Genomic DNA, 22,674 nt, shown 5'->3' with positions numbered 1-22,674 from the left:
CTAATTCCCAGACATTTTCATCACCCCAAGAAGAAACTCTGTACCCATTAGTGTCATTTCCCGTTCTCTGCTCCCCCAGCCCCTGTCAACTATTAACCTACCTTCTATTTCTATGGATTTGCAACTCTGGACATTTCATAAAAATGGAATCATAAAATGTCATTCTTTGTGTGTAGCTTTTTTCATTTAGCAGAATGCTTTTTAGTTCATCCATACTGTAGCATGTATTAGTACTTGCTTCCTTTTTATGGCAAAATAATATTCCAATTGCATGGATATACCACATATTGTTTATCCATTCATCAGTTGATAGACATCTGGGTTATTTCTACCTTTTGGCTATTGTGAATAAGGCTGCTATGAAGATTCATGTGTGAGTTTTTGGTTGACATGTGTTGTCAGTCCTCTTGGGTGTATACTGCTGTCACGTGGTTATCCTACATTTAACTTCTTGAGGAACTGCCAGTCTGGTTTCCAGAGTGGCTGTACCATTTTACATTCCCACCAGCAACATAGGAGAGCTCTCTTTCTCTACATCCTCACCAACACTTGTTGGACATTTTTAAGGTCTGTGATAAACATTAGGAGAACCGTGTTCTTTATCACAAGGTGGAAAATAACTAATATCTACCAAAGCCCAAATCACTGACAGCATGCATGTGCGTGACAATGATTTAAAAATAGATTTGATTTTCACATTTCAAATTTGACAAAAACATTTTAATTTGGATCTTTAGCTTAAAGAGACTTTAAACCTCAGTTGAAAATGCACACCACCTTTTTTCTAAAAATGGAAACATTATCTCTGACTGTGTCCTGCACGTTTCTGCCTCTTGCCTTTCCCTCAGCTGTTCCTGCTGACTGTGCTGCCCTTATCTCCTATGAATGCTTAAACCAAGCCCTCCCTCAAAGCTTTGCTCAAATGTCATTTCTTTCCAGGCGTTTCCTCTGTTCCTTTTGCCAGGATGAATGCATTCTGACCAAAGAACACATTCATTCCTCTCCTGTACACCTCTCAGCATCTACTTGGGCCTCATCAATGATGCTGCAGCTGGAGGGTGTAGGGGTCACCACTCCAGTAATGAAATAATTCTCAAATATCTTAAGTGCTTACTCTGAGAGGATAGTGCACAGAGATGAAAAGAAAGGACTTGGAAGCCAGGCTGCCTGAGTTCAAGTCCCAGCTCTGCCACTCTGTTGCTGCAGGAGCTGGCCAAGTTCCTTAATCTCTCATCCCTCTGTCTCTCCATCTGTAAATCGGGGACAGTGATTGAGCCTTACCTCACTGCAATGCTATGAGGATTAGGTGAGACGGTGAGTATGAAGAGCTGAGCAGAGTTCCTGTCACACAGTAATTGTTATGTGAATGTGAGCCGTTGGTGGTTTCATGTGCCTGGCCCTGTGCTAACTGCTGTCACATATGTTCCTTGTTGTCTTCTCTATCTCCACCACCCCCACTTCACAGTATATTCCTAGTAATGATACAGCTCTACAACAGCAACCCATTGCCTCTAGATTAGTGGTTAAGAGAGTGGGTTCTAGACTCCATTTGTCTGGGTCTAACTACCTTGCTAGGTGTCTGATTTGGGGAAAGCTGCTTAACCTCTCTGGGCCTCATTGCCCTCCTTTGGAAAATGGAGATATTAATAATACCTACCTCAGAGGGTTGTTGTGAGGATTAAAAATAGGACTATGAATGTAAAACATAAAAACATGCTGCATATTTAAGTGCTCTAAAATATGATAGCTATCATTATTGCTGTTATTCTATGTGCTCAGTAAATATCTGCTGGATTGAACCAAATAGGTTCCAGGCTATGTGACGCAACACTTTTTTGCACTCAACCTTCCAGGCTAGAATGACATCAAATCTGCTCTTCTCTCTCCCATTCCCTTCCCCCTCTATTTCTCCTTCCCTCCCTCTCTTTCCTCTCTCTCACACACACACACAAACACAATTGTAAAATTTGCCTCAAACCGTCTCTGCCTTATTCACTGACAAATCTGTATTTATATTCTTTGAAGCTTGTGTCAATTTATATTTTAAAGATGCTCCTTCCTGAATCCGCATATGCCCATGCGTGATGAATAGCATCTGTGGGGTGCAGCTCCAGTGATCCCCAGTTAATGTGGGCTGTGGGTTCCCAAGCCTGCTGCTCATTCTCTGCTACTTCTTATTTCTCTCCATAGCTCAGATATAAAGATGAAACCCAAAGAGCTCTTCACAAAGACTATACTGGGGCACCTGTGAAATGGAGTATCTGAGCCTGGGACACAAGAAGTAAAGGGAGCTTGGCAGAGGAACCAAAAGGAAAAGCAGGTACCATGTTTCCTGGATTCCAAGACGCACTTTTTTTCTTTTCACATGCCAATGTTTCTGAGGTTGGAATGTGTCTTATAAACCCATGCATACATTTAGAGTGGTATGTTCCCCCCCCCACCCACTTGAAAAGCTGTTATTAAATTGATGATGCACTTTAAAACTGAGGAAATACAGCACTTTTGAATTAAAAAAAGAGTTGCCAAAATGTAAGAAAGCCTGCTTCGGCCTTTGGGAAAAATACCCAAAGCCATCTTAGCAGTACAGAGTGGATGGATGAAACAATTCTTAACGACAGGGAAGAAAATAGGCCTGAGGGACAGTATGTTGGGGTAATCAGAGGCCCTGCTGCTTCTGGTTAGGCAGAATCCTGATTGGCTGTGAATTGGTACCTTGTCTTGGCAATAACCCAGATAAAGAATAAGTACGAGAGGTATGCCCAGACCACTGCTAAAGGTGCTTGGCAGGGAAGGATTCCAAGGCTTGGTTTCTCCCTTGACTGAGAACCGCTATCATTTTTGAGCTCTTGTAAAGGCAAAGGACTACATCTGGAATGAAAGTAAAGTTGTAAAAATACCTTTTATTTTCTACAGTTAATCAAGCTCTCTGTTAATTAATTAATTAATCCAAGTATTTATTGAACAGTACTATGTGCCAGGTACATGCTAGTCACTTTACATGCATAAACATGTACACACTTTACATAAATAATCTGAGTAACCAACCCTATGAAGCAGGTATTGTAATTTAGTCCCATTTCTCAGATCCAGAAATTGAGGCTCAGAGAAGAAGAGTAACTCCATAACTCTATCCTATTCACACAGGTCAGAACTGGCACAGCAGGCACTGGGGTCCAGGTCTATTTACTCCAGAACCTGTGCTCTTTGTACTACCCCACACTATTCAACATGGCTGCAACTTGCCCTTTTTTTTCCCCAGAGAAGAAAACTGAGGGTCAGAGTGGGGAGACAACTTGCCCAAAGTCACAATATGATGTGGCGACGAGGACAAGATTAGAACTCAGGCTTTCTGATATCCACCCCAAGGCTTTTTACTCTTTGTGCCACAGTCTTTGGGAGAAATAACAGCCATCAGGAGGGTGGGAGAAAAACCAGGCAAAGTTTTCCCTAGTGAGGGCTCCTTTTTTTTTTTTTTTTTTTTTAAATACCTATTAAATCCAACGAAGTGGCAAGGCCCACCCTGGGTCATCACGTCCCATGAGAACAACTGAGGCAGAAGACTCCCAGCAAGATTTCATTTTTGTAATTTACTGAGGCTGAAAGATCAAGCCATATGAGGGTTTATTTGTTTTATGCAGAGAAAAGAGGTCTCTTTTCTGCGGAATCCTAGTAGAGGCACAAACTATTCTCACCTGTGCTTTAGGAAGTAGGTCTCCATGCCCAAATGCCTTTCAAAATTCAGCGTAATTATTTTTGTCCTTTGTCCTCAACCACCAGTATGTAAGCCTATTATCTAAGAACCATTAGAATGGAGAACAGCAAGGTCACATGGATTAGCAGTTGATGGGTAAAGGTAGAACCCCTTTTTCTGATGATAATAGATGGGACAATGAGATATTAGAAGCTTCTGTGAGAGAATTTACAGGACTCAGATTGGCGTGTGTTTTGCAAATTAGACGGCAATACAGAGAGAAACCAGTTATAACACTTTCCCATTCTTGGGCAGCTCCAGAAGCAGCTTGTTCCTTGTGTCATCTTCCTTCACAGGAGTCTCCCCATACCCCTTCCTATGACCCTAGGCCCTCACCTGACTTACCTTGCAGCAGTGTATAGAAGGCACCTGAGGCGGACAGGTTGGTGGTTATGGTGACATCATCCTTTCTGGAGGTCTCTACCTGGACGTGCACTGAGCTGTCTGTATCGCTTCGGAAGCTGCTCACCTGGCCAGTAGGGAAGGTCACATTTGTCAGGCGGCCAAAGCTGTCATATCTGAAAACCAAGCGGTGGTATTGAGTAACAGAAATATATTGGTGCTATAGCTGGAAGCTGGAATGTTCTACCTTATGCCATTGTTTTGTGTATTCTGCTTTTCTTTCCAGTTCAATGCATTTCCTTGTCTTCTGTATCTCCTTGCCCAGGGCTTAGTGCATAGGATGAGATACAACCTGCTGATATCCTACTGTAGGCAAATGATTTACCTCTTGAGTCTTCCTTTCCTAGTCCATAAAATGGAGATAACAACCCTTGCCCTGTGTGATTCCAACTCTTTCTGTACCTGTGGGAAGCACGTGGAAGTGCCTAGTAACTACAAATAAATATTCATGCACAAAGTGATGAGATGATGGTGGCCATGACAACACTGCTGATCCAAATCTTAAAGCTAGGGAACTCCCTAGAGGTCATGCAGTCAAAGTTAATGCCTGAATACCTTCTGCAAAACCCTCAAGAACTGGTTACATAGGTTTCTCCTGAACAATGCTAATGATGGGGAACTATTTTCCAGGAACATCCTAGGATGCTGCAGATCATGCGAGAAAGGAATTCTGAATTCAAACTGGAACTATGCTGCCCCATAAGCAGGTGAGACAGAAAGACTCTTGCACCTCTTCCCATCTATGATTTCATACCCTGCACCAAGTAGCTATGTATCTGCAAATCTCAGAACCCACAGCTTTGCTCTGGTGTGATGTGTCTGAAGCATCATAAGTGAATCTTAATTCTCTTCCTTATTCTCATGATAATAAAAGAAATACTATTTCTGAATACAATGTACTCAGCATGGTGCAAGTTGCTTTTCATACCTTTTCTCCCTTACTCTTCACAACTAGCCTAAAAGGTGTGCATCATCTCTATTTTACCCAAGAGGAAATTGAGTCTCAGAAAAGTGAGCCACTTGCTCAAGGTCACAAAGCTCATAAGTGTGCCTGAGTCTCAATTCAAACTCAGATCTCTGTGTTTCCAAGTCGCTACCTGCTTCTCTGTCTTCAGTGAACATTTCTGCATCAACCAATTGCAAGTATCCATTGCATGACTGTTCCTGTTCCCCTCTGCTGCAGACAGACATGATTGGGAGATGGCGGGGAGTGGGTTATTAACATTTTCATTATTATTTCTAATTAGGGGCAGCTGACATGGAAAAAGGGAGCCCTAATAGCTTTTTTTGCACTTGTGTGAATGGAAAAATGCTCTTCATTCAGGTGTTCAGTATTTCTGATTTCTTCTCTTGCTCAAGGTTGCAGCATAGGTCCAGCCCATGTACTTTGGGCTTCCCTCCTGGACCCCTGAGGGTTTTAACAAATTATAAAAAGAAAGGTCAGTGTGTTCATAATTCACCTCCATCCTGGCTCTTCCCATGATTCCTTTGGCTGAGCCCCAGCTTCCTGCTGGGAGTCCTGGGTCCTGCAGCTTTTGTGGTTTCAGGTGAGACCTGTTAAGTGAATCTAGACAGGCCTCGGTTGAACAATTTTCTGCTTAAGGTCGGTCTTGGGTACTGGCACGGATACTGCTGCTTGCCAGTTCTTTCTGTATCTGTGCCTGGTACCGGTCATGGTACTCTACATTGAATGGTCAGAGTCCCCACCTCTGCCTGCCCCAGAATAGGCACTGGTAAAGGTCTTTTGAAAGAATCAGCCAAGTCTTTGGCCTAAGAGCTGTTCTGAGGGAAGGGCCAAGGGGCTTTGGGGAAGTTGGATTTCTCTATTGTTGAAGTCCAAGGAAAGGAAACAGAAACTCTTTCTGGGATGGTAGGCAATGCAGAAGTCTCTACCACACTACCTCAGACCTGGGCTTGGCAGGACAAGGCTGTGGGGCTGGACTAACTCTTTGGGTTCTCCTACAGATAGTTCTACAGGAACTTTGGAAAACTATTTCCTTTCATGGCTTCTCACTTCTCTCCCTTAATGCTGAGATACTCTGGCCTAGGGGAGGGCGATAGTGTGGGTTCAAACCTGGACTGGAAGGTAAAGGGTCAGCAGTGCCCCTTGGAACTGGGTAAGAAAGTAATTCTGAGATTGCTCCTAGGAAGGAGGGTGAGCCTTGGGGGTAAAGATCTAAGACCTTGTCATAAGGCCTCTCTTACCTGGGGACTACTTCTCAGAACTTTGTTCCCCATAATTTTAATTAAGACAGGTGGATATTCTGACATTCTTTTTAATCCTTTATGGCTGCTGGGAATTTAAATAGGAAAGAAATTCACAAAAATGTTTATAGTGGTTATGTCTGGGAGGAAGAATCAAAGGTGGTTTAATTCCTTATTTTTATATTGTGGTGGATTGAATTAATTGTATACTCCGGTTTGGACTGTTCTTGGTAAGCATTCTGGTGGGTGTGGACCCATCGTAAATAAGATCTCTTCAGAATATTACTTCATTAAGGTGTGGCCCAACTGAGTCAGGTTGGGCCTTAATCTGAATTATTGGAGTCCTTTATAAACTGAGTGAAAGTCAGAGAGAAGTCATGGTCAGCAGTCAGAAGCTGGAAAGTCAGTTGAACCAGAAAGAGAAAGAAGATGCAGCCATGTGCACTGTCATGTGACAGAAAAGCCAAGGACCAAAGACTGCTGGAAGCCAGCCCTAGAACGTCAGTCTTCTGGGAGAAAGTCATCACCTTGCTAATGCCTCGATTTTGGACTTTTCCTAGCCTCAAAATTGGTATTTAATCCAACCCATTGTATGGTAATTTGTTTTAGCACCTAGAAAACCAAACATCTATTTTATATTTTCAAGATTTTCTATAATTAAAATGGATTATTTTCATAAGCAGGAAAGTGCTATGAAAACCCGGTCTGCCGGTTTGAATCTATTGTGTACCCTAGAAAAGCCAAATTCTTTAATTCTCATTCAATTCTGCTGGGAGAGAGCTTTTTGATTGTCCCTGGAGATGTGACCCACCCAATTGTGGGTGGTAACTTTTGATTGGATGGTTTCCAAGAAGATGCGTCTCCACCCATTCAAGGTGCGTTGCTTACTGGAGCCCTTTAAGAGGGAACCATTTTGGAAGAAGCTTGACACAACCCACGCAGCCACAGACCTTTGGAGATGAAGAAGGAAAATGCCCCTGGGGGAGAGAAAGCTAGCAGACTTTGCCATGTACCTTTCCAGTTGAGAGAGAAACCCTGAACTTCATCAGCCTTTCTTGAGTGAAGGTAACCTTTTGTTGGTGCCTTAATTTGGACATTTTCAAAGCCTTAGAACTGCAAACTTGAAACTTAATAAATTTCCTCCACCCCTCCCCCACCCCCCACCCCCATTTAAAAGCTGCTTCGTTTCTGGTATATTGCATTCTGGCAACTTGCAAACTAGAACACCAAAAAATATTATAATGTCACATACAGGTTGCTCATGAGCATGGCCATCCTTGGGAAGAAAACCTTTTAAATTACTGTAACTTAAAGGAAAGTCCCATTTATAGGACAAGCTACCAACAGCAAATTTTCAGGCCTTTCCAGTAGAATATTACTTGGGTACTCTAATTTCTGAGCAAAAATCCAGATCCCAGAAACTGGCTGTGTTTTGGTCATTTAAGATGTAACTGTGGTTCCAGACTAAACTCTGAAATCTGTTCTACAACTAATTGTTGTGATGTGCTTTGACATTTATTGCTTTTTTGTATATATGTTGTGCTGGTCTGACTCTGTGGTGGACCCCTGAAAAGCCATGCCCTTTGATCCTCATTCAGTATTGCTGGGTGGGAGCATTTTGATTGTTTCCAGGAAGATGTGACCCACCCAATTATGGGTGGTTACTTTTGATTAGATGATTTCCATGGAGCTGTGTCTCCACCCACTGAAGGTGGAGTCGCTTGCTGGAATCCTTTAAAAGAGGAAACATTTTTGGAGACACTCCCTTTTGGTAGAGCCATGTGAAAGCCAGCAGATGCTGCCATGTTCGCCATGTGCCCTTCCAGCTGAGAGAGAAACGTTGAACGTTGTCGGCCTTCTTGCTCCAAGGTATCTTTCCCTGGATGCCTTAAATTGGACATTTCTATAGATTGTTTTAATTGGGACATTTTCTCGGCCTTAGAACTGTAAACTAGCAACTTATTAAATTCCCCTGTTAAAAGCCATTCCGTTTCTGGTATATTGCATTGAGCAGCTAGCAAACTAGAACATTGTTATTTTTTCACAAAAAATTAAAAAAAATGAACCATGCTTCATGATCATTCTGAGTCCCGTCAGGTCCTGGGCCATCTTTTGAATCATCAGGAAGCTCTATTTCCATTTAGCAGTTTCATGTAATCTGCAGGCTGTTCTAGTCTGATCCCTTGAACACCTGTTATCCATATACATACTCTTTATTAATGAGTTTACTTAGACTACCTAATTTCCTGATCTAACAGATAAGAGAGGCTTTGTTATAGAATGCAAAAATACTTAAAAAGCAGCTGTGGAGTCTTAAAGATAAACAGTGATAGAAAGATTGTTGATTAAGGGTCTGATGTCACTTTGATGCCATCCTAACAAGAGGCCTTGCTCAAATGCCACCTGTAAAGCCCTCCTGGGTCTCTTAGGGCTCTTCTCCAATGACATTCTCCGCACAGCTGTATCATGCAGCACTCTTTTACAATGCATTACAATAGCTGATATACCAGTTGTCTTCCTCTTCAGACTTTGAGTAACTGAACTCAGGGACATATCTTTGTAGTTAGACAGCCAGGATGTGAATCTGGATTCACATCACCTAGATCCTAGCAATGTGACCTGAAGGACTGGCACTTAGTTCACCACTGGTTCACTGGGACTGGCAGGGAGAAGACAGGTAGGACATCTTGGCTGAAAAAATAAATGAATGTATGATTGGACAGGTGAGACTTCTCTCCTTCTCCATAGGAGAAGACAGAACACCACTCATTCTCATGCAACTTGACAGAGGCTTGACACACAGTAGGTGCATGGTAAACTTCTGCTAAATGCACAAATAGATGGAAACAATCACTTTCACTAAATGATACTTCAGCAGTCTCTGTAGGCATCTCCCCAGAGTTTTTGTCTCCTTGACAGAAAGAGGCTTTGTATAAACACAGACAATTGTAATTATTTTTGAAGGTAGCCTATAATACATAATTAAATTAAGCCCAAAGATACAATGAAAGGGCCCCATGCCTTCAAGATCTGGTTTTCATTTTATAGGAGATGGCCAAAAACAATAATCTCTACTCACATTTTCCATTAGAAGGACTGAATGTCTTAATTAAATGAACATCGAACAGAACAGCCAATTTATAAAATTTTCTTGTCTCCTATTCATTTCAGTGCCTTTCAGAGCTTGAGAAATACCACTGGACCCATCTGCCTGATCAATACCTGTGATTATTCCATCAGTAACTCTATTCTTTCTAACTTTGCATGGGAGGAACTCCCATGCATCCTCGGACCCTGAACACCTCTGCCCCGTGGGTCCCCTCTGCAGGGCCTTTCCTTCCCCTGTTACAGAGCTGCTTAGAGCAAGGAGGCCAGTGCTGACCCAACAAGATGCGGGCCCAGGAGGAGAGTTCTCTGTACTCTCTGGCCTCCAAATGGTTGCTTCAAACCCCTGTCCCATTACTGGGGGAATTTTTTTTTTTTTTTTTTTTTTTTTTGCTTAACAACAGGAATTTATTGCCTGATGTTTCCAGAGGATAGAAATCCAAAATCCAGGCATCAACAAGACCATGCTTTCTCCTAGAAGTCTGTGGCATTCTGATGCTCGCTTGCTTCAATCCTTGGGATTTCTTGGCTCACATCACTACCTCCCATCGTTTGGCTCTCTCCGTCTCTTCTTGTGCCTGCTTTTCTGGTTTCTGCTGACTTCCAGCTTCTGCCTTCTCTTGTGTTTCTCCAATTTCGTCCAAATTTCTTCTGCTTATAAAAGTCCTCAGGAATATGGATTCATTTGGGCTTACACCTTAATAAAAAATAACATCTTCAAAAGGCCCGATTTATAAATGGGTTCACACCCACAGGAATGTGGATTAAGATTAAAAACTTGCCTTTGTCGGGGCATATAATTCAATCTACCACATCCAGGTAGACAAGGTCTTCATGGAGAAGGTGGGATTCGAGAAGAGCCTCCTGGATAGATTAGATTCTGACAGATGGAGATAGGAACGCAGATCTAGGATGGACAAATCAGAGGTGGGAAACATTCGCTGGGCTCAGGCTGAACCCCAGGGAGGCGTCTGGAAGTGGTTCCCAGGTTCAACTGCCTTAGAATCACCTGGGAACATTAAAAAATACAGAAGCCTGGGCCCTACCCCAGACCAAATAAATCAGAGTCCCTGAGGATGTGGCCTAGGCACCTGGTATATTTCTAAAGATCCCCAAGGTGATTTTAACGGGCAGCCAGGAATGAGAACCACGGGCAAACAGGGGAGTTTAGCAGGTAAAAGCTGGGTAGGTAGATGGAGGTCCTATTGTGTAGAGTTATAGTTGGGGAGATGAAAAGTTGGGTTAACTTAGCTGGGCTGCTCTCACTGTTGCTGGCCATGGTGGGAGTCGTAAAAAAGTATCAGAACAGAGCAGAGACTCAGAGATCACTTGGTCAATCCTATTTTGATTGTATTTGCTTATTACACAAGTAATACAAGATTGGAATCTTGTGATAAATGATCTAAACAATAACCATAAATACAGAATAAAACCCAGAAAGGTTCCCCTCTGGGGACTCAAACCCCCTCCCACAGAGGTCACCACTGACAACCTTGCAGTCTTCTCTCACCTTTCCTCTCTATACAGTGACGTCCTGTGTGTGGGTAATAATTTTAGTTCACATACTAGAATGAGAGAAATATCACCTTTATATTCTATCCCTAAACAAATATAATCTATTCGAAACCCCATCTCACTGGACTGGTGTGAAATTACACTCCATAGATATCTGGGTTCCCTCTTACACCATTATACTCCCAGGATTGATTTTCAAAGTCGTATGTGTTAGGGCTTTATCTACTCATGGGAACTCTCAGAGCACCAGAATATTCTTTCTTTCTAACCAAGAGGAACAGAAAGAACATGTTGGTGTGGGAGTCTTTGGGGCCAGACAGCTGAGGCTTTGACTGCAGGCTCTTCTGCTTGCCAGCAATACGATCCTGAGCAAGGCAATGGGTACTGGGCTGTTTTCCTCCTAACTACTTCTGCATTAAGGCCCCACTGTAAATGATTTTATTTCAGGCAGGTTACATAATATAACCTCAGTGAGCCTCTGTTTTCCTCTTTATAAAACAAGGACGACAATACCTATCTCATAGAGCCAAGATCAAAGGAGGCAGCATATTTAAAATGAAACCCAAACTTTTTTACTGGGGCCTGCAAAGCCCCATGAGACTGCTCACTCTACAATGTCAATTCCCTGAGGACGGGGACCTTGTTTTGGTCACTGCTGTAACCCAGAGTGAGAAGAGTGCCTGGCTTACAGCAGATGCTCATTAATGTGAGCAAATGTTGGTTGAATGATCAAACTCCTTCCTGGTTCTTTCCAACTTCACCTTGAACCCCATTCCTCTGTACTTCCTACATTCTATGATATCTGTTTCTGTTCCCTAAACATGTGAAGCACGCTCCATGCTTGGCATGCTGCACTTACTGTTCCTTTTGCAGAGAATGCTCTCGCCTCTGATCTTGGTATGGCTGGATCCTTTCATTATTCAAGTTTCAGCTCAAATGTTATTACAAGAGCAAGCTCTTCCATTCCCACCTTTTCTAAAATAGATTTATTTGATTGCCTTCATTTCACTTATTTTGTTTATGGGTTTATTTGTTTATTTTCTTTCTTGTCTATAAGCTCTATGAGGACAGTGATTTTGTCTGTATTTTCAATGCCTAGAGGAGTACTCAGCAAATAGAAGGCATTCAGTACATACTTATTGAATGAATGAATAAGTAAATAGTGGCATTGTTATTTTATCAAGACATGGACTGAAAATAACCAAGAACTCCTCCACTCCTTCTACCTCCCCACCCCACAAAAGGAAGGAAAAGCTCACTCATAATCACAGAGTACTTTTTAGGTGCCAAGTGCCATGCTCAAAACCAGCCTTTTGAGACAGGCACTATTATTGCCTTTTCACAAATGGTGAAAAACAGGCTCAGAAAGGATAAGTTATCTGTCTAAGATCACACAGCTTAGAAAAATAAAGATTTCAAATCCAGGTCTGTTTGATCTTAAAGTCTGTATTCTTTCAACAAACTTCCCATAAAAGTAATAACTGTTTCAAGTAAAAATGTTTGAGTTCATCACTGCATTAAAGAAAAAAAGTGTGCTTGGAAATCTCAAGTGGGTCAAGCAGACTGACAGTTTTCTCTTCAAGACGCTTTGCGTTACTATCACTGCAATCAACTTTGCAGCAATGCCAAGTCCCTATTGGAGGGGTACGATAGAGATGGCCAGATGATTGGCTTTTCATTATTTTCTTTCACTGAGTTTTCTTCACTCCAGTTTTCAAAGCATCTTTGGAGCACAGTGAAAGAAAACACATAAAAGATTCATATAGTTGCTGTGAACGTGGATCTCAGAAGAGCACTGCCAAAGGGTATATTCACACACACTGCAAAGCTTTTCCCTTCACACTCAATACTTCTTCTCAAGCCACTTACTATGAGCAGCTGGTGAGGAAAATGCCAGATTGCCTCTATGATACTAAACTTTTTCCTCAGAAAATAAAGATTTGATTTTTATGACTTTCATCTATGATTGGTTCAATAACCACGATCATCCACAGGAGGAAATGAACTCTGCCTCACCTGTGAATAATTAGAGTTCACAGCTCACGGACACCAATAGTTCCCTTGGCCTCAGGTCAAAGTAGTATTTGGCATCACTACATCATTACCTACTCCAAAACTGTATCAGAGCCAGGGCACTCTTGGCTCCTGCAAAAAAATCTTGCATTTGTGGCCCATTATCTATATAATTAAGTTCCCAAAATGAGTTGTAGCCTTCAGGATTTCCAAGATCTGGCCTATCCTATTGTAGGCCTTGCCTCTCACTGATGTGATAAGTTGAGACTGTGTATCTAGTAGAAAGTGCTTAGGATTCAGGTAGATCTGGTATTGACTCCTGGCTCTGTACACTCTGTGTACAATGTCACAAAGCCAGGAAGTGTCCATGCTGGTTATTCTATTTCCCCCCAAGGTGCATTCTCTACTCTTCCTTGTTCCTGGAAAGGCTGATCTGTGTCTGGAGAGGCTCATAGGGGCACCCTTGCTGGTGGGCATCAGTACCACTATTTCCCTCTCTCCTTGCCCTTTAGCCCAAGGGGTGCTAATGGCCACTCACTGTTTTCAGTCCCTGGGTGCCTCACTATCTTTTCTTGGTTTTCTCATCCCTGCCCATACCTCTATAAGGGGTCCTTTCAAAATATTTTTGCTGAGTTATAGAATTCTGGGTTGAAGGTTTTTTTTTTTTCCCCCAGCATGTTGAAGATGTTACTCCACTGTCTTTTAGCTTGCATGGTTTCTGATGAGAAGTCTGCTGTAATCTTCATTTCTGTTCCTCTGCATGTAACATCTTTTTTTTTTCTGGTTGCCTTCAAGATTTTCTCTTTGTCTTTTGAAATCAGCAGTTTGAATAGGATGTGCCTAGGGGTTGATGTATATATGGGTGTGTGCATATCTGTATTTGTTTATTCTGCTTGTTATTTTCTGAGCTTTTGGATCTGTGTGGTTTGGTGTATATCATTATTCTGGGATAATTCTTGGCCATTATTTCCTCAAACTTTCTTCTGCTCTGTCCTCTCTTTCTTTTCCTGAAATTCCAGTTGTGTGTATCTCAGATGGTTTGATTTTGTCCTATAGCTAGCTCTTGGATATTCTGTTCTACATTTTTTTCCCCATCCTTTTTCTCTTTCTGTTTCAATTTGGATAATTTCTATTAAGCTATCTTCTTTCCTCAGCTGTGTCTAGTCTCTGGTGAGCCCATTAAAGGCATTCTTTATCTCAGTCACTGCATTTTTCACTTCTAGCATTGCCATTTGATTCTTATGGTTTCATTTTTTCAGCTGAAACTATCCATCTGATCATGTGTGTTATCTACTTTTCCCATTAGAGTCTTTAATATAATAATAATTATTTTAAATTCCCTGACAGTTTCAACATCTGTGTCATATCTGAGTGTGGTTCTATTTTGTCTCTTGGGAGTGTGTTTTTTTTCTGCCTTTTCATATATCCAGTTGAAAGTGGGACATCTTGTGTAGCACAGTAGAGACCAAGGAAAGATTTTATGCTTGAAAATCGGTATGACTTTCCTTCTCCTAGGACTTTAGTGAGGGGGTTTGAGTTAATCTATTTAGGAGATGGGCTCGGTTTGAGGTTTTTTGTTGTTGGAGTTATCCTCAGTACACCAAGGGCTTTAACTTCCTCTAGCAAGACCTTGTGTTTAAGGCAGGAGCTGGTTTACCAAAAGATTTATTTTTTTCTCAATGTTTACTCCAATCTCAGTTTTAAGTTTTCTCTTCGTGCTGTACTTCAGAAAGGGTCTCTTCCTGTGCTCTTATCCCACTCTTATCCCTCTCCCAAGTTAGCTGTATTCTGAAGTTCCTTGTTACATTTAGCTTTCCTGCCTGGGAATGGGGTGTGGTGGGGGCATTCTCTCTTGTTCTGATTAAGCCTCAGTTTTAGTTAGCATGTTTCCAATTCTGGGAGTGTGGCCTCCTCAGTACTCCTGCCCCTTCTTAGGCTGTAGCTCTGGGTCCATTATGTATTCATGCTCTTTTCCCATTAGTAGAGGTTTTTTATTTTGTTTGTTTTTGGTTTCCTTTCTCTCAGCTGCAATGGTTTTCACCAGAAGGAGAGGGTTTGGCTTTGTCACAGATGAGAGATAAGGTGAGAAGGACCTGGGTGGAGCAGGCAGATTTTTGTGCCCCTCCCTTAGTGGTTGCTGAGCCTCTCCTCCAGGTCTGTCACAAGGGACACTTTTAAAAATATTTCTCCACTACATTCTGTGAGTACCATGTAGGGTTTGTGGAGAAAAAATCCTGAAGACAATATGGATTCCCCCAGTTTCTGCCACCTCCAAGGGCTTCATACTTTCTCACCAGTGCAAACTCAGCTTTTACAAATTTGCCAACTACCCCAGCTGGACTCTTCTCACCAGTGTCTGGCTCATCTACCCCACATAAGCTACTGCTTCCATTTCTCTCTGTAGGAGCCCGTCTCTTCATAGATTTGAGCCAGTTGGTTGCCCTGTGACCTCAGAGAAGGAGTTAAAGAAAACACATTCACCATTTGTCTGTCTTTTTCATTGTAAGGTTGGGAGAAAAGCTTTTTCCAGCTCTCTACATCCCTGAAAAAGACCCTGGAAGTCAGGTCTCTTCATTTGAACTATCTGAACTGAATTGTAGGTTTACTGTTATTGCTCCAGCTGGGATTTGAATTTAGCATCCTTCCCACTACACTATTTATTTTCTTTTTACCTCCCTTCTCTTCTGAATTTACATTTCATTCATAAAATATTTATTTAACCCCTATTCGGTGGCAAGCTCTATGCTTGATACAGAGAAAAACTGGGGCCTGTGGGGGGCGATGTTAGTGTGAGCGTACCCATGACAAGGACTGTTAGAGGGCACTGTGGGAGCCCACAGCCTCTTTCCCCTGTGAAACTCTACAGAAGCTGGTTGCTCATGCCCACACACCAAGCCAATTTTGAAACCTGCTTCATGCTCATCATGCTATTTTCTTAGCCAACAAATTCCATCATCCCAGGAGCCCAAACCTGAAATTATTATGCCATAAACTGAAGATGATGACTGCATTACAGACTCCTTTGAGGTTTCCTACCAGCAGAACCAGAGATTGAGGGATTCCCAAGGAATTATGAACCCTTTAAATCATGTTGCTCTGTAGTATGTGACGTTTATGTTAGATGTATTATTTAATCTGTTGTGAGGATCAATAAAGCCAAACTCAAATCTTACTTCAGTAACAGCCCACGCCACGGGCAATCATAGGCTGGTCATTTTCCTCCCCTAATGTTAGAGTTGTTGGATTGGAATCCATTAAACTTCCTCATGGAACTAAAGGCAGAAAACTCATCAGAGCAAAGGTGCATTGGCAAAATCTGTCCAAATCTTTGCTAAGAACAACCATAATGATAATAGTACCACATCCTTACTTTTGGGGAACTTCATAGTTTGCAAGTATTAGTACTTTAAATATTATTATTTTTTGATCCTCACAATAGCATTGAAATGGAATAGGGTTGGGATTATTTCTGTTGAGACTTGGGTCTGGAAGCCAGTCAGCCTGCCGCTTGAGTCACACGGCTAACATCCAGAGAAAATGGGTATCTAGCACCTGTACTTTGTTTGCAGTCTGAGCTGAACCTTTTTGCCTTGCCCCATTCTGCATGCTATTTTTCCAACCTATTTTGGATATTCTTAGGGACCTAGCCCCTTTCCTAGTTCATGCTTTGATTCTTGATTTGACTTGACATTTGAGTCTGCTCTTCCGGCCTTCTAATTCCTACCTCAATTACAACTGCTGTCTGCCCCTCTGACTAGGTAACTTTCAGATGCTCCATGGTAATACCTCTTTCACACCCAATCAACATTTCTACAATTATTTCTACTGCAACTAGTATTGCTTGTAATAATAATAAATACAACAACAGCTATCATTTGAAAACTTATGATGAGCAACACATAAAACTTTCCATATGTTATCTCTTTAAAATTTCGAACCTCTTCCAATAACCCTATGAAATAAATACTTAAACCCTTTTTATACAGGTAAGTTGCAAAGAATCTGGATAAACAAGCCAGTGTAGCAGAAAGAACAAAGAGTTGTGATCTGACTTTGCTATGTACTCACTATATGTGATTTTAGGTTACTTAGTTAATCTGTAAATCAGTTTCTCTATCTGAAAAGTTGGATGATAATCCCTATCATCTCAAGCTGCGGTGAAAATCAAATGGCAAAGAGTCTGGCACACAGTAGGTTTTCAAAAAATGTGAGTTTTCCTTTTTATTTTAGGGTTTTTATCTTCCACTTCTGGTTTGTATCAATGAGGCTCAACATTCCTTTTCCTGGGTACTGCTATGAAATGGATACTTTGGAATTCCAAAAACCATTTAATAAGAAGTAATTGTACTAACTTTGCCTTCATCATGAAACATCAACTTATGGCTGTGTTTTTCATCAAGGATACAGAGGGAGGGAGAACAGGGTCCCTTCTGGGAGAGGTGTAGGAAATGGTGTGAGATTTCAGGGCTGGTTGTGAATAACGGCTGTAGTGATGTGTAAGCACTCAGTTTGGGATCTGAGGGAGTGACCTTGAGAACTAATTGAATGCACAGACATGCTCTTACAAAGAAACCCCTGTATTGGCTAAACAACGTATAAGAGGTTTCTATAGGGCAATAGGGAAAATTAAATTATTTAGTATATTTTCATTTCAATGAGTTAATCAAGATAATTGCTGTTTTCCTGGATCTTTGTCTTTTCTTTATAATTAACAAGGCCCTTGTTTGGGGGGAAGGAATTTAGCCAGTGAACTTTGCACAAATTGCTGTGACATTATTTGGGCAAATTATATTTAAAAACCTATTACAGATCCTTTTACTTTAAATTCTAGGACTGTGAGAAACTGATGCTTGACCAAGCTTAAGAAAAATTTATGGTTCAACGATTCAAGTTCACTTGGGATTAACAGACTCAGCAGGGGTGGGGCTGGAGGCAGTAGGGTGGAACAGAAAGAGCATGAGCTCTGGCATCAGACAGACTTGGGTTGCAATCCCTGTTCTGCCATGTTTTCACTATATAACAGGGGGCAAATGAACCTCTCTGAGCCTCAGTTTCTATTTCTATAAAACAGATAATATCAGTCACCTTCAAGAGCTGTTGTGAAGAGCAAATCCAATAGTGCTTGCACATGCCTTGCACAGTTCTAGCCTATAGCTGATACATAGCAAGGCCAGTTCCTTCCCCATCTTAACATAATTATTGAATAGTCACAGAGCCAGCAGTCTCAGTTATCTGGAACATGGCCAAGATTTCAAAAAGAATCCTTAAAAAATTTAAGTAGAAAAAGAAGAGATGCTACAAATTCTATTCATTAAAATCCCTCCCAGAAAAAAATACTTTCAGTGAAAACTAAGGTCTATAGTTAACAGTAACATTGTAATATTACTTCATTAATTGTAATAATGGCGATTTACCAAAGTTAAATGTCAATAACAGGGGGTTATAAGAGAGGGGTATGGGATTTTTTTTCTTCTTTCTTTTCAGAAGACATGTGAATACTATCATAGAGATGGTGGTGGTGAATACATAACTATGTCATTATACTAGGAGCCATTAATTGTACTCTTAGGATGGATTGTATGCTGTGTGAATAAAACTGTTTAAAGAATAAACAGAAAACTACAAATGCTGGAGAAGATGTGGAGAAAGAGGCATACCCATTCACTGTTGGTAGTGAAGCAGATCTGTGCAGGACCTCTGGAGGGCAGTGTGATGGTTCCTTAGGAGACTAAGTATAAACTGCCGTACGATCTAGCAATCTAACTGCTGGGTATATACTCAGAAGATCTGAGAGCAGGGACATGAATGGACATTTGCACACCAATGTTCATGGTGGCATCATTCATAAATAATGCCAATGGATGGAGGTGGCCCAAGGGTCTATTGACTGAAGAATGGAAGGGCAGCCTGTGGTGTATACATATAATAGAATATTGTGCAGCTGAAGAAAGAAATGAAGTTGTGTGGCATGCAATGATGTGAATGAAACTTGAGGACATTATGTTGAGTTCAATAAGCCAGAAACAAAAGGACAAATATTGTATGGCCTCACTAATATGAACGAACATAATGAGCAATCTCTGAGAATTAAATTTGAGAGCACAGGTTATCAGGATATAGAAAGAAGGAAGAGATTGGGCAATTGGTCCTTAAGGAGTATAGGATGACCAATAAAACTGACTGCAAAGGTGTGGAAATGGATAGCACAGTACTGTGCAATGGTAGTGTAAATGTAATTAACAAAGCTTAGTGTGAGTATGGTTGAAAGAGGAAGGCTAGAGTTGTGTATGTCACCAGAAGGAAAGCTAGAGGATAAAAATGGGGACTGTATCACTTAGTGAAACCCAGAATGAACAATGATGGTAGTTAATTGTATAATATGAGAAAGTTCTTACATGAACTAGAACAAATGTACATCAGTATTACAAAATGTTAATAACAGGGTGTTATATGGGAAAAATACAATTATTATAAACTAAGCTCTATGGTTAACAGTAATATTGTAATATTCTTTCACTAATTGTAACAAAGGCACTATACTAAAGCTAAATGTCAATAATAGGGGGATATAAGGAGAATGGCAGTGTTTTCTTTGGAAGAAATGACTATGTTCTCCTATTGATGGTAGTGGTGAATGCATAAATATGTGATTATACCGAGCCCTTGTTTGTACACTTACGATGGACTGTACGTTGTGTGAATAAAACCATAAAAAAAAATACGTTCTAGAGCAGCATCTTGGATCCTCTCTCTTTTTTCTCTTTCTATTATATGTGTATATGTGTAAACATACACAGTTGGTTCTTGTTATTCACATTTGCTATGTTTTATAAAGTTGTCATAAACACTGACTTCGTGAATGCGTACCATTGCTCCCAGGGGAAATACAACATTAGGTTCCTGAGAGCCTCCGATTGCAACATGTTTGCCACCTGATCAGTACATAACCTTGTTTTACATGTGTTTCTATTTGAAGGCACCTTATTTAATACATATTGTTGATCATTAACATTGAACTAATGGCCAGTCAGCACTATAGCTTGTGCCTGAGTGAAGCTTATCTGATGCATATATTTTCTCTATAAGGCACATCACAGCCTTCTTGTGCTTAGGAACACTAGACAGTATTTTAGCACAATGCTTAAGGGCTATTTTAAGCAGCAAATTCACAAAGTTCACAAAGAAGAGAAAAATGTGGCACTAAATATGCTGTGAAAAGGACCCTTGTTTACAGTAAGAGCTGAGTTGAAAAGGCAGAGGGCCATCTTGTTCAACCTCAGCTTGGAATGTGTGGGACTTAAATTTTTCACTGCTCTGTGCATGTCAGCAAATGACCCTGTGAGAATGGATTTGGAAATAACAATTAAATTTTACCAAGCAGGTGAATCCACAAATACAGAACCTGGGAATTATGAAGATTGACTATATATATATATATATAGTCCTCACTTCCTGGAAGTAATCTTCTAATTACAGTTTAATACGTAATTGTTGTTGTTCCCTATTAATGGCCTTGACTTACAAAAAGAAAGGTTACATTATGTTGGTATAATGTGCTTGGGAAGCGAGGCATGTAATGCACTTCAAAAGAAGTCCCATCCAAAATGTTTAAAGTGCAAAACTTTCTTTTGAAACTTGAAGATGTGGGCTCTGATTACGTGCAGATCCATTCACGTGGAATTCTTCCCTCTTCCATGGCTATATTTCTGGACAGCTTTCATTTGAAGAAGCTAACACTTTATCATGCACTTTTCATCTATATCATCTCCCTGTGGTATGTTGGGCAAATATCCATGGTTTTCATTTTACAGATGTGGAAACAGAGGCCTAAAGAGATTAAATCCATGGAAGAGCTATGATTCAAGCCCAACTACTCCGACTCCAAAGTTTATGCATTTTCCTTCCTACCATACTCCTTCCTAGGAGAAATCATCTGGCATGTGAACATGAAGAACATATTAGGGGTAATGGTTCACATCCCAAATCCTGAATTAAAATGAATACATGTAAAAATTAGAACTCCATTAATTGATCTCTAAATCTAGAATGTGTGCATCTAATGAAAAAATCCCCATCATATGGCCTTGGCTTGATACTTACTCGTAAAATGTTGTCCATCCATTTTCATTGCTTTTGGTTGCCAGAAGGCCAGAGTTGCCATGGTACGTCATCATGGCCAACTCGTGTCCTTGTGTGGTCACACTCTTGAGTGCACTATTGGTGCCCATAGTCACCCAGTATACCTGGCCATCTGGGACCACCAGCCAGAGGGGCATCCCGGTAGAGTCTCGGCGGATGTTCACCATGTTGCCATTGTTGTCTGTGATGAGGGTGACGTCACCGTCCCCCGTGTAGGTGAAGTTGTACAGGTAATCTCCTGTGGGCAGGCTTTGAGTATACAGATGCTTGCCACTGGTATCAAACAGGTAGAGCTCCTGGTCGATTGGTGAGGATAGTTCATACATGTTCTGGTTATTGAGGAAGGGCTTGTTCTTCCTGATAAATCGAATTCGGATATTTCCAAGGTCAGCCACGTAGAGCTCCCCATCAGCACACACAGCCAAGGAAGATGGGGTATTGAGCTTTGCATCCTTGGCATAGCCATCATCTCCAGAAAAACAATCACAGTTGGCATCATTTTTGCAGTCACAGCCACTTGGAGCCCCAGCGACAAGCGAGATTTCTCCACTAGTTGTGACCTGCCTGATGCGGTTGATTTTTTTCTCGTCAGTTTCAGCAATATAGAGGACCCCATTGTGAGACACAGCCAAGGCAGTGGCTGACTCCAGGGTTGCGTGTATGGCTACCTTGCTCAGCAGGAAGTGGTCGATGCCGGGGACCTGGCAGTGCATGGGTCTCCCGGCGACAATGCGCACCTGGTGGTTTTCAGAGATCTGCAGGACCACATTGTTGTCAAGGACATAAAGAGAGTTGTCCATTGGGTTGATGGCTAAGTCTGTAGGCCACTCCAGGCGAACCTGACAATGGAGACACCGACACTCAAATGACTGGCAATATGCCCACCACTAATCATCCCACAACCTGTCAGCCCATAACAGTGTCTGAAGTGCCTTCACACATACCAGCCTATCATCAAAAATGGAGTGTCAGCCCCGATCAGAGTGAAATCATGCAATAGCTGCCCCAAGACATCTTTTGGTCTCCATTACACTGACAAAACACAAAGAGGATAGTAAAAGTTTATAGGCAAGTGTATAAACTTTGGAGTCAGATAGACCTGGGTTCAAATCCCAACTCCACTACTAATGGTCTTTGACAAGTTTCTTAACCTCTCTGAGCCTTGGTATTCTCATCTGTAAAACAGGAATGATAATAGTATAGAATGCCTGGCCCATAGTGAGTACTCAACTAATGACAGCTAGTGTAACGGAGGTAAGAGGGGAAGACAGATGGACTCTGGAGGTTGAAGTAGGAGATTTAGATTTGAGAAAGACTCTTCATGTTTTGATATACTGGTATGAAAAAAAATGATATCTTAATTCTTTGAGTTTATGGATCAACATGTAGTTAGTTCCTGGGGATGTAAAGACAAAATAACCATGGCCCCATCATGACATAGTTCCAGGTCAGTAATTCTCAAGTCTGGTTACCCATTTAAATTACCTATAGAAATTTTAGAAAATATTGATGCTCAACCCACCCTAGATCAATTAAATCAGATT

General features: G+C 41.3%; 1 protein-coding gene and 1 long non-coding RNA gene across 6 annotated transcripts in view; one reads left to right on the top strand and one right to left on the bottom strand.

The window, feature by feature from the left end:
- The window catches only part of TENM4 (teneurin transmembrane protein 4), a 780,788-nt gene that overhangs the window by 28,903 nt on the left and 729,211 nt on the right, over positions 1-22,674 (bottom strand). For all 5 annotated transcript variants that reach the window (XM_077113447.1, XM_077113449.1, XM_077113448.1 and 2 more), the window contains 2 exons: positions 21,092-21,969; positions 4,097-4,269 (listed from right to left, as the gene is read on the bottom strand). In XM_077113447.1, coding sequence (XP_076969562.1) covers positions 4,097-4,269; positions 21,092-21,969 — 1,051 coding nt within the window. The remainder of the gene's footprint in view (positions 1-4,096; positions 4,270-21,091; positions 21,970-22,674) is intronic.
- The window catches only part of LOC143644440 (uncharacterized), a 35,690-nt gene that overhangs the window by 555 nt on the left and 12,461 nt on the right, over positions 1-22,674 (top strand). The window contains exons 2-3 of the long non-coding RNA XR_013156712.1: positions 2,191-2,320; positions 4,784-4,860. This is a non-coding gene — a long non-coding RNA (uncharacterized LOC143644440). The remainder of the gene's footprint in view (positions 1-2,190; positions 2,321-4,783; positions 4,861-22,674) is intronic.

Source organism: Tamandua tetradactyla, chromosome 8, assembly GCF_023851605.1.
Source record: "Tamandua tetradactyla isolate mTamTet1 chromosome 8, mTamTet1.pri, whole genome shotgun sequence".
Classification (NCBI taxonomy): Eukaryota; Metazoa; Chordata; class Mammalia; order Pilosa; family Myrmecophagidae; genus Tamandua; species Tamandua tetradactyla.
The sequence above is the reverse complement of the archived record's forward strand: the minus strand, read 5'-3'. Positions and strand labels throughout refer to the sequence as shown.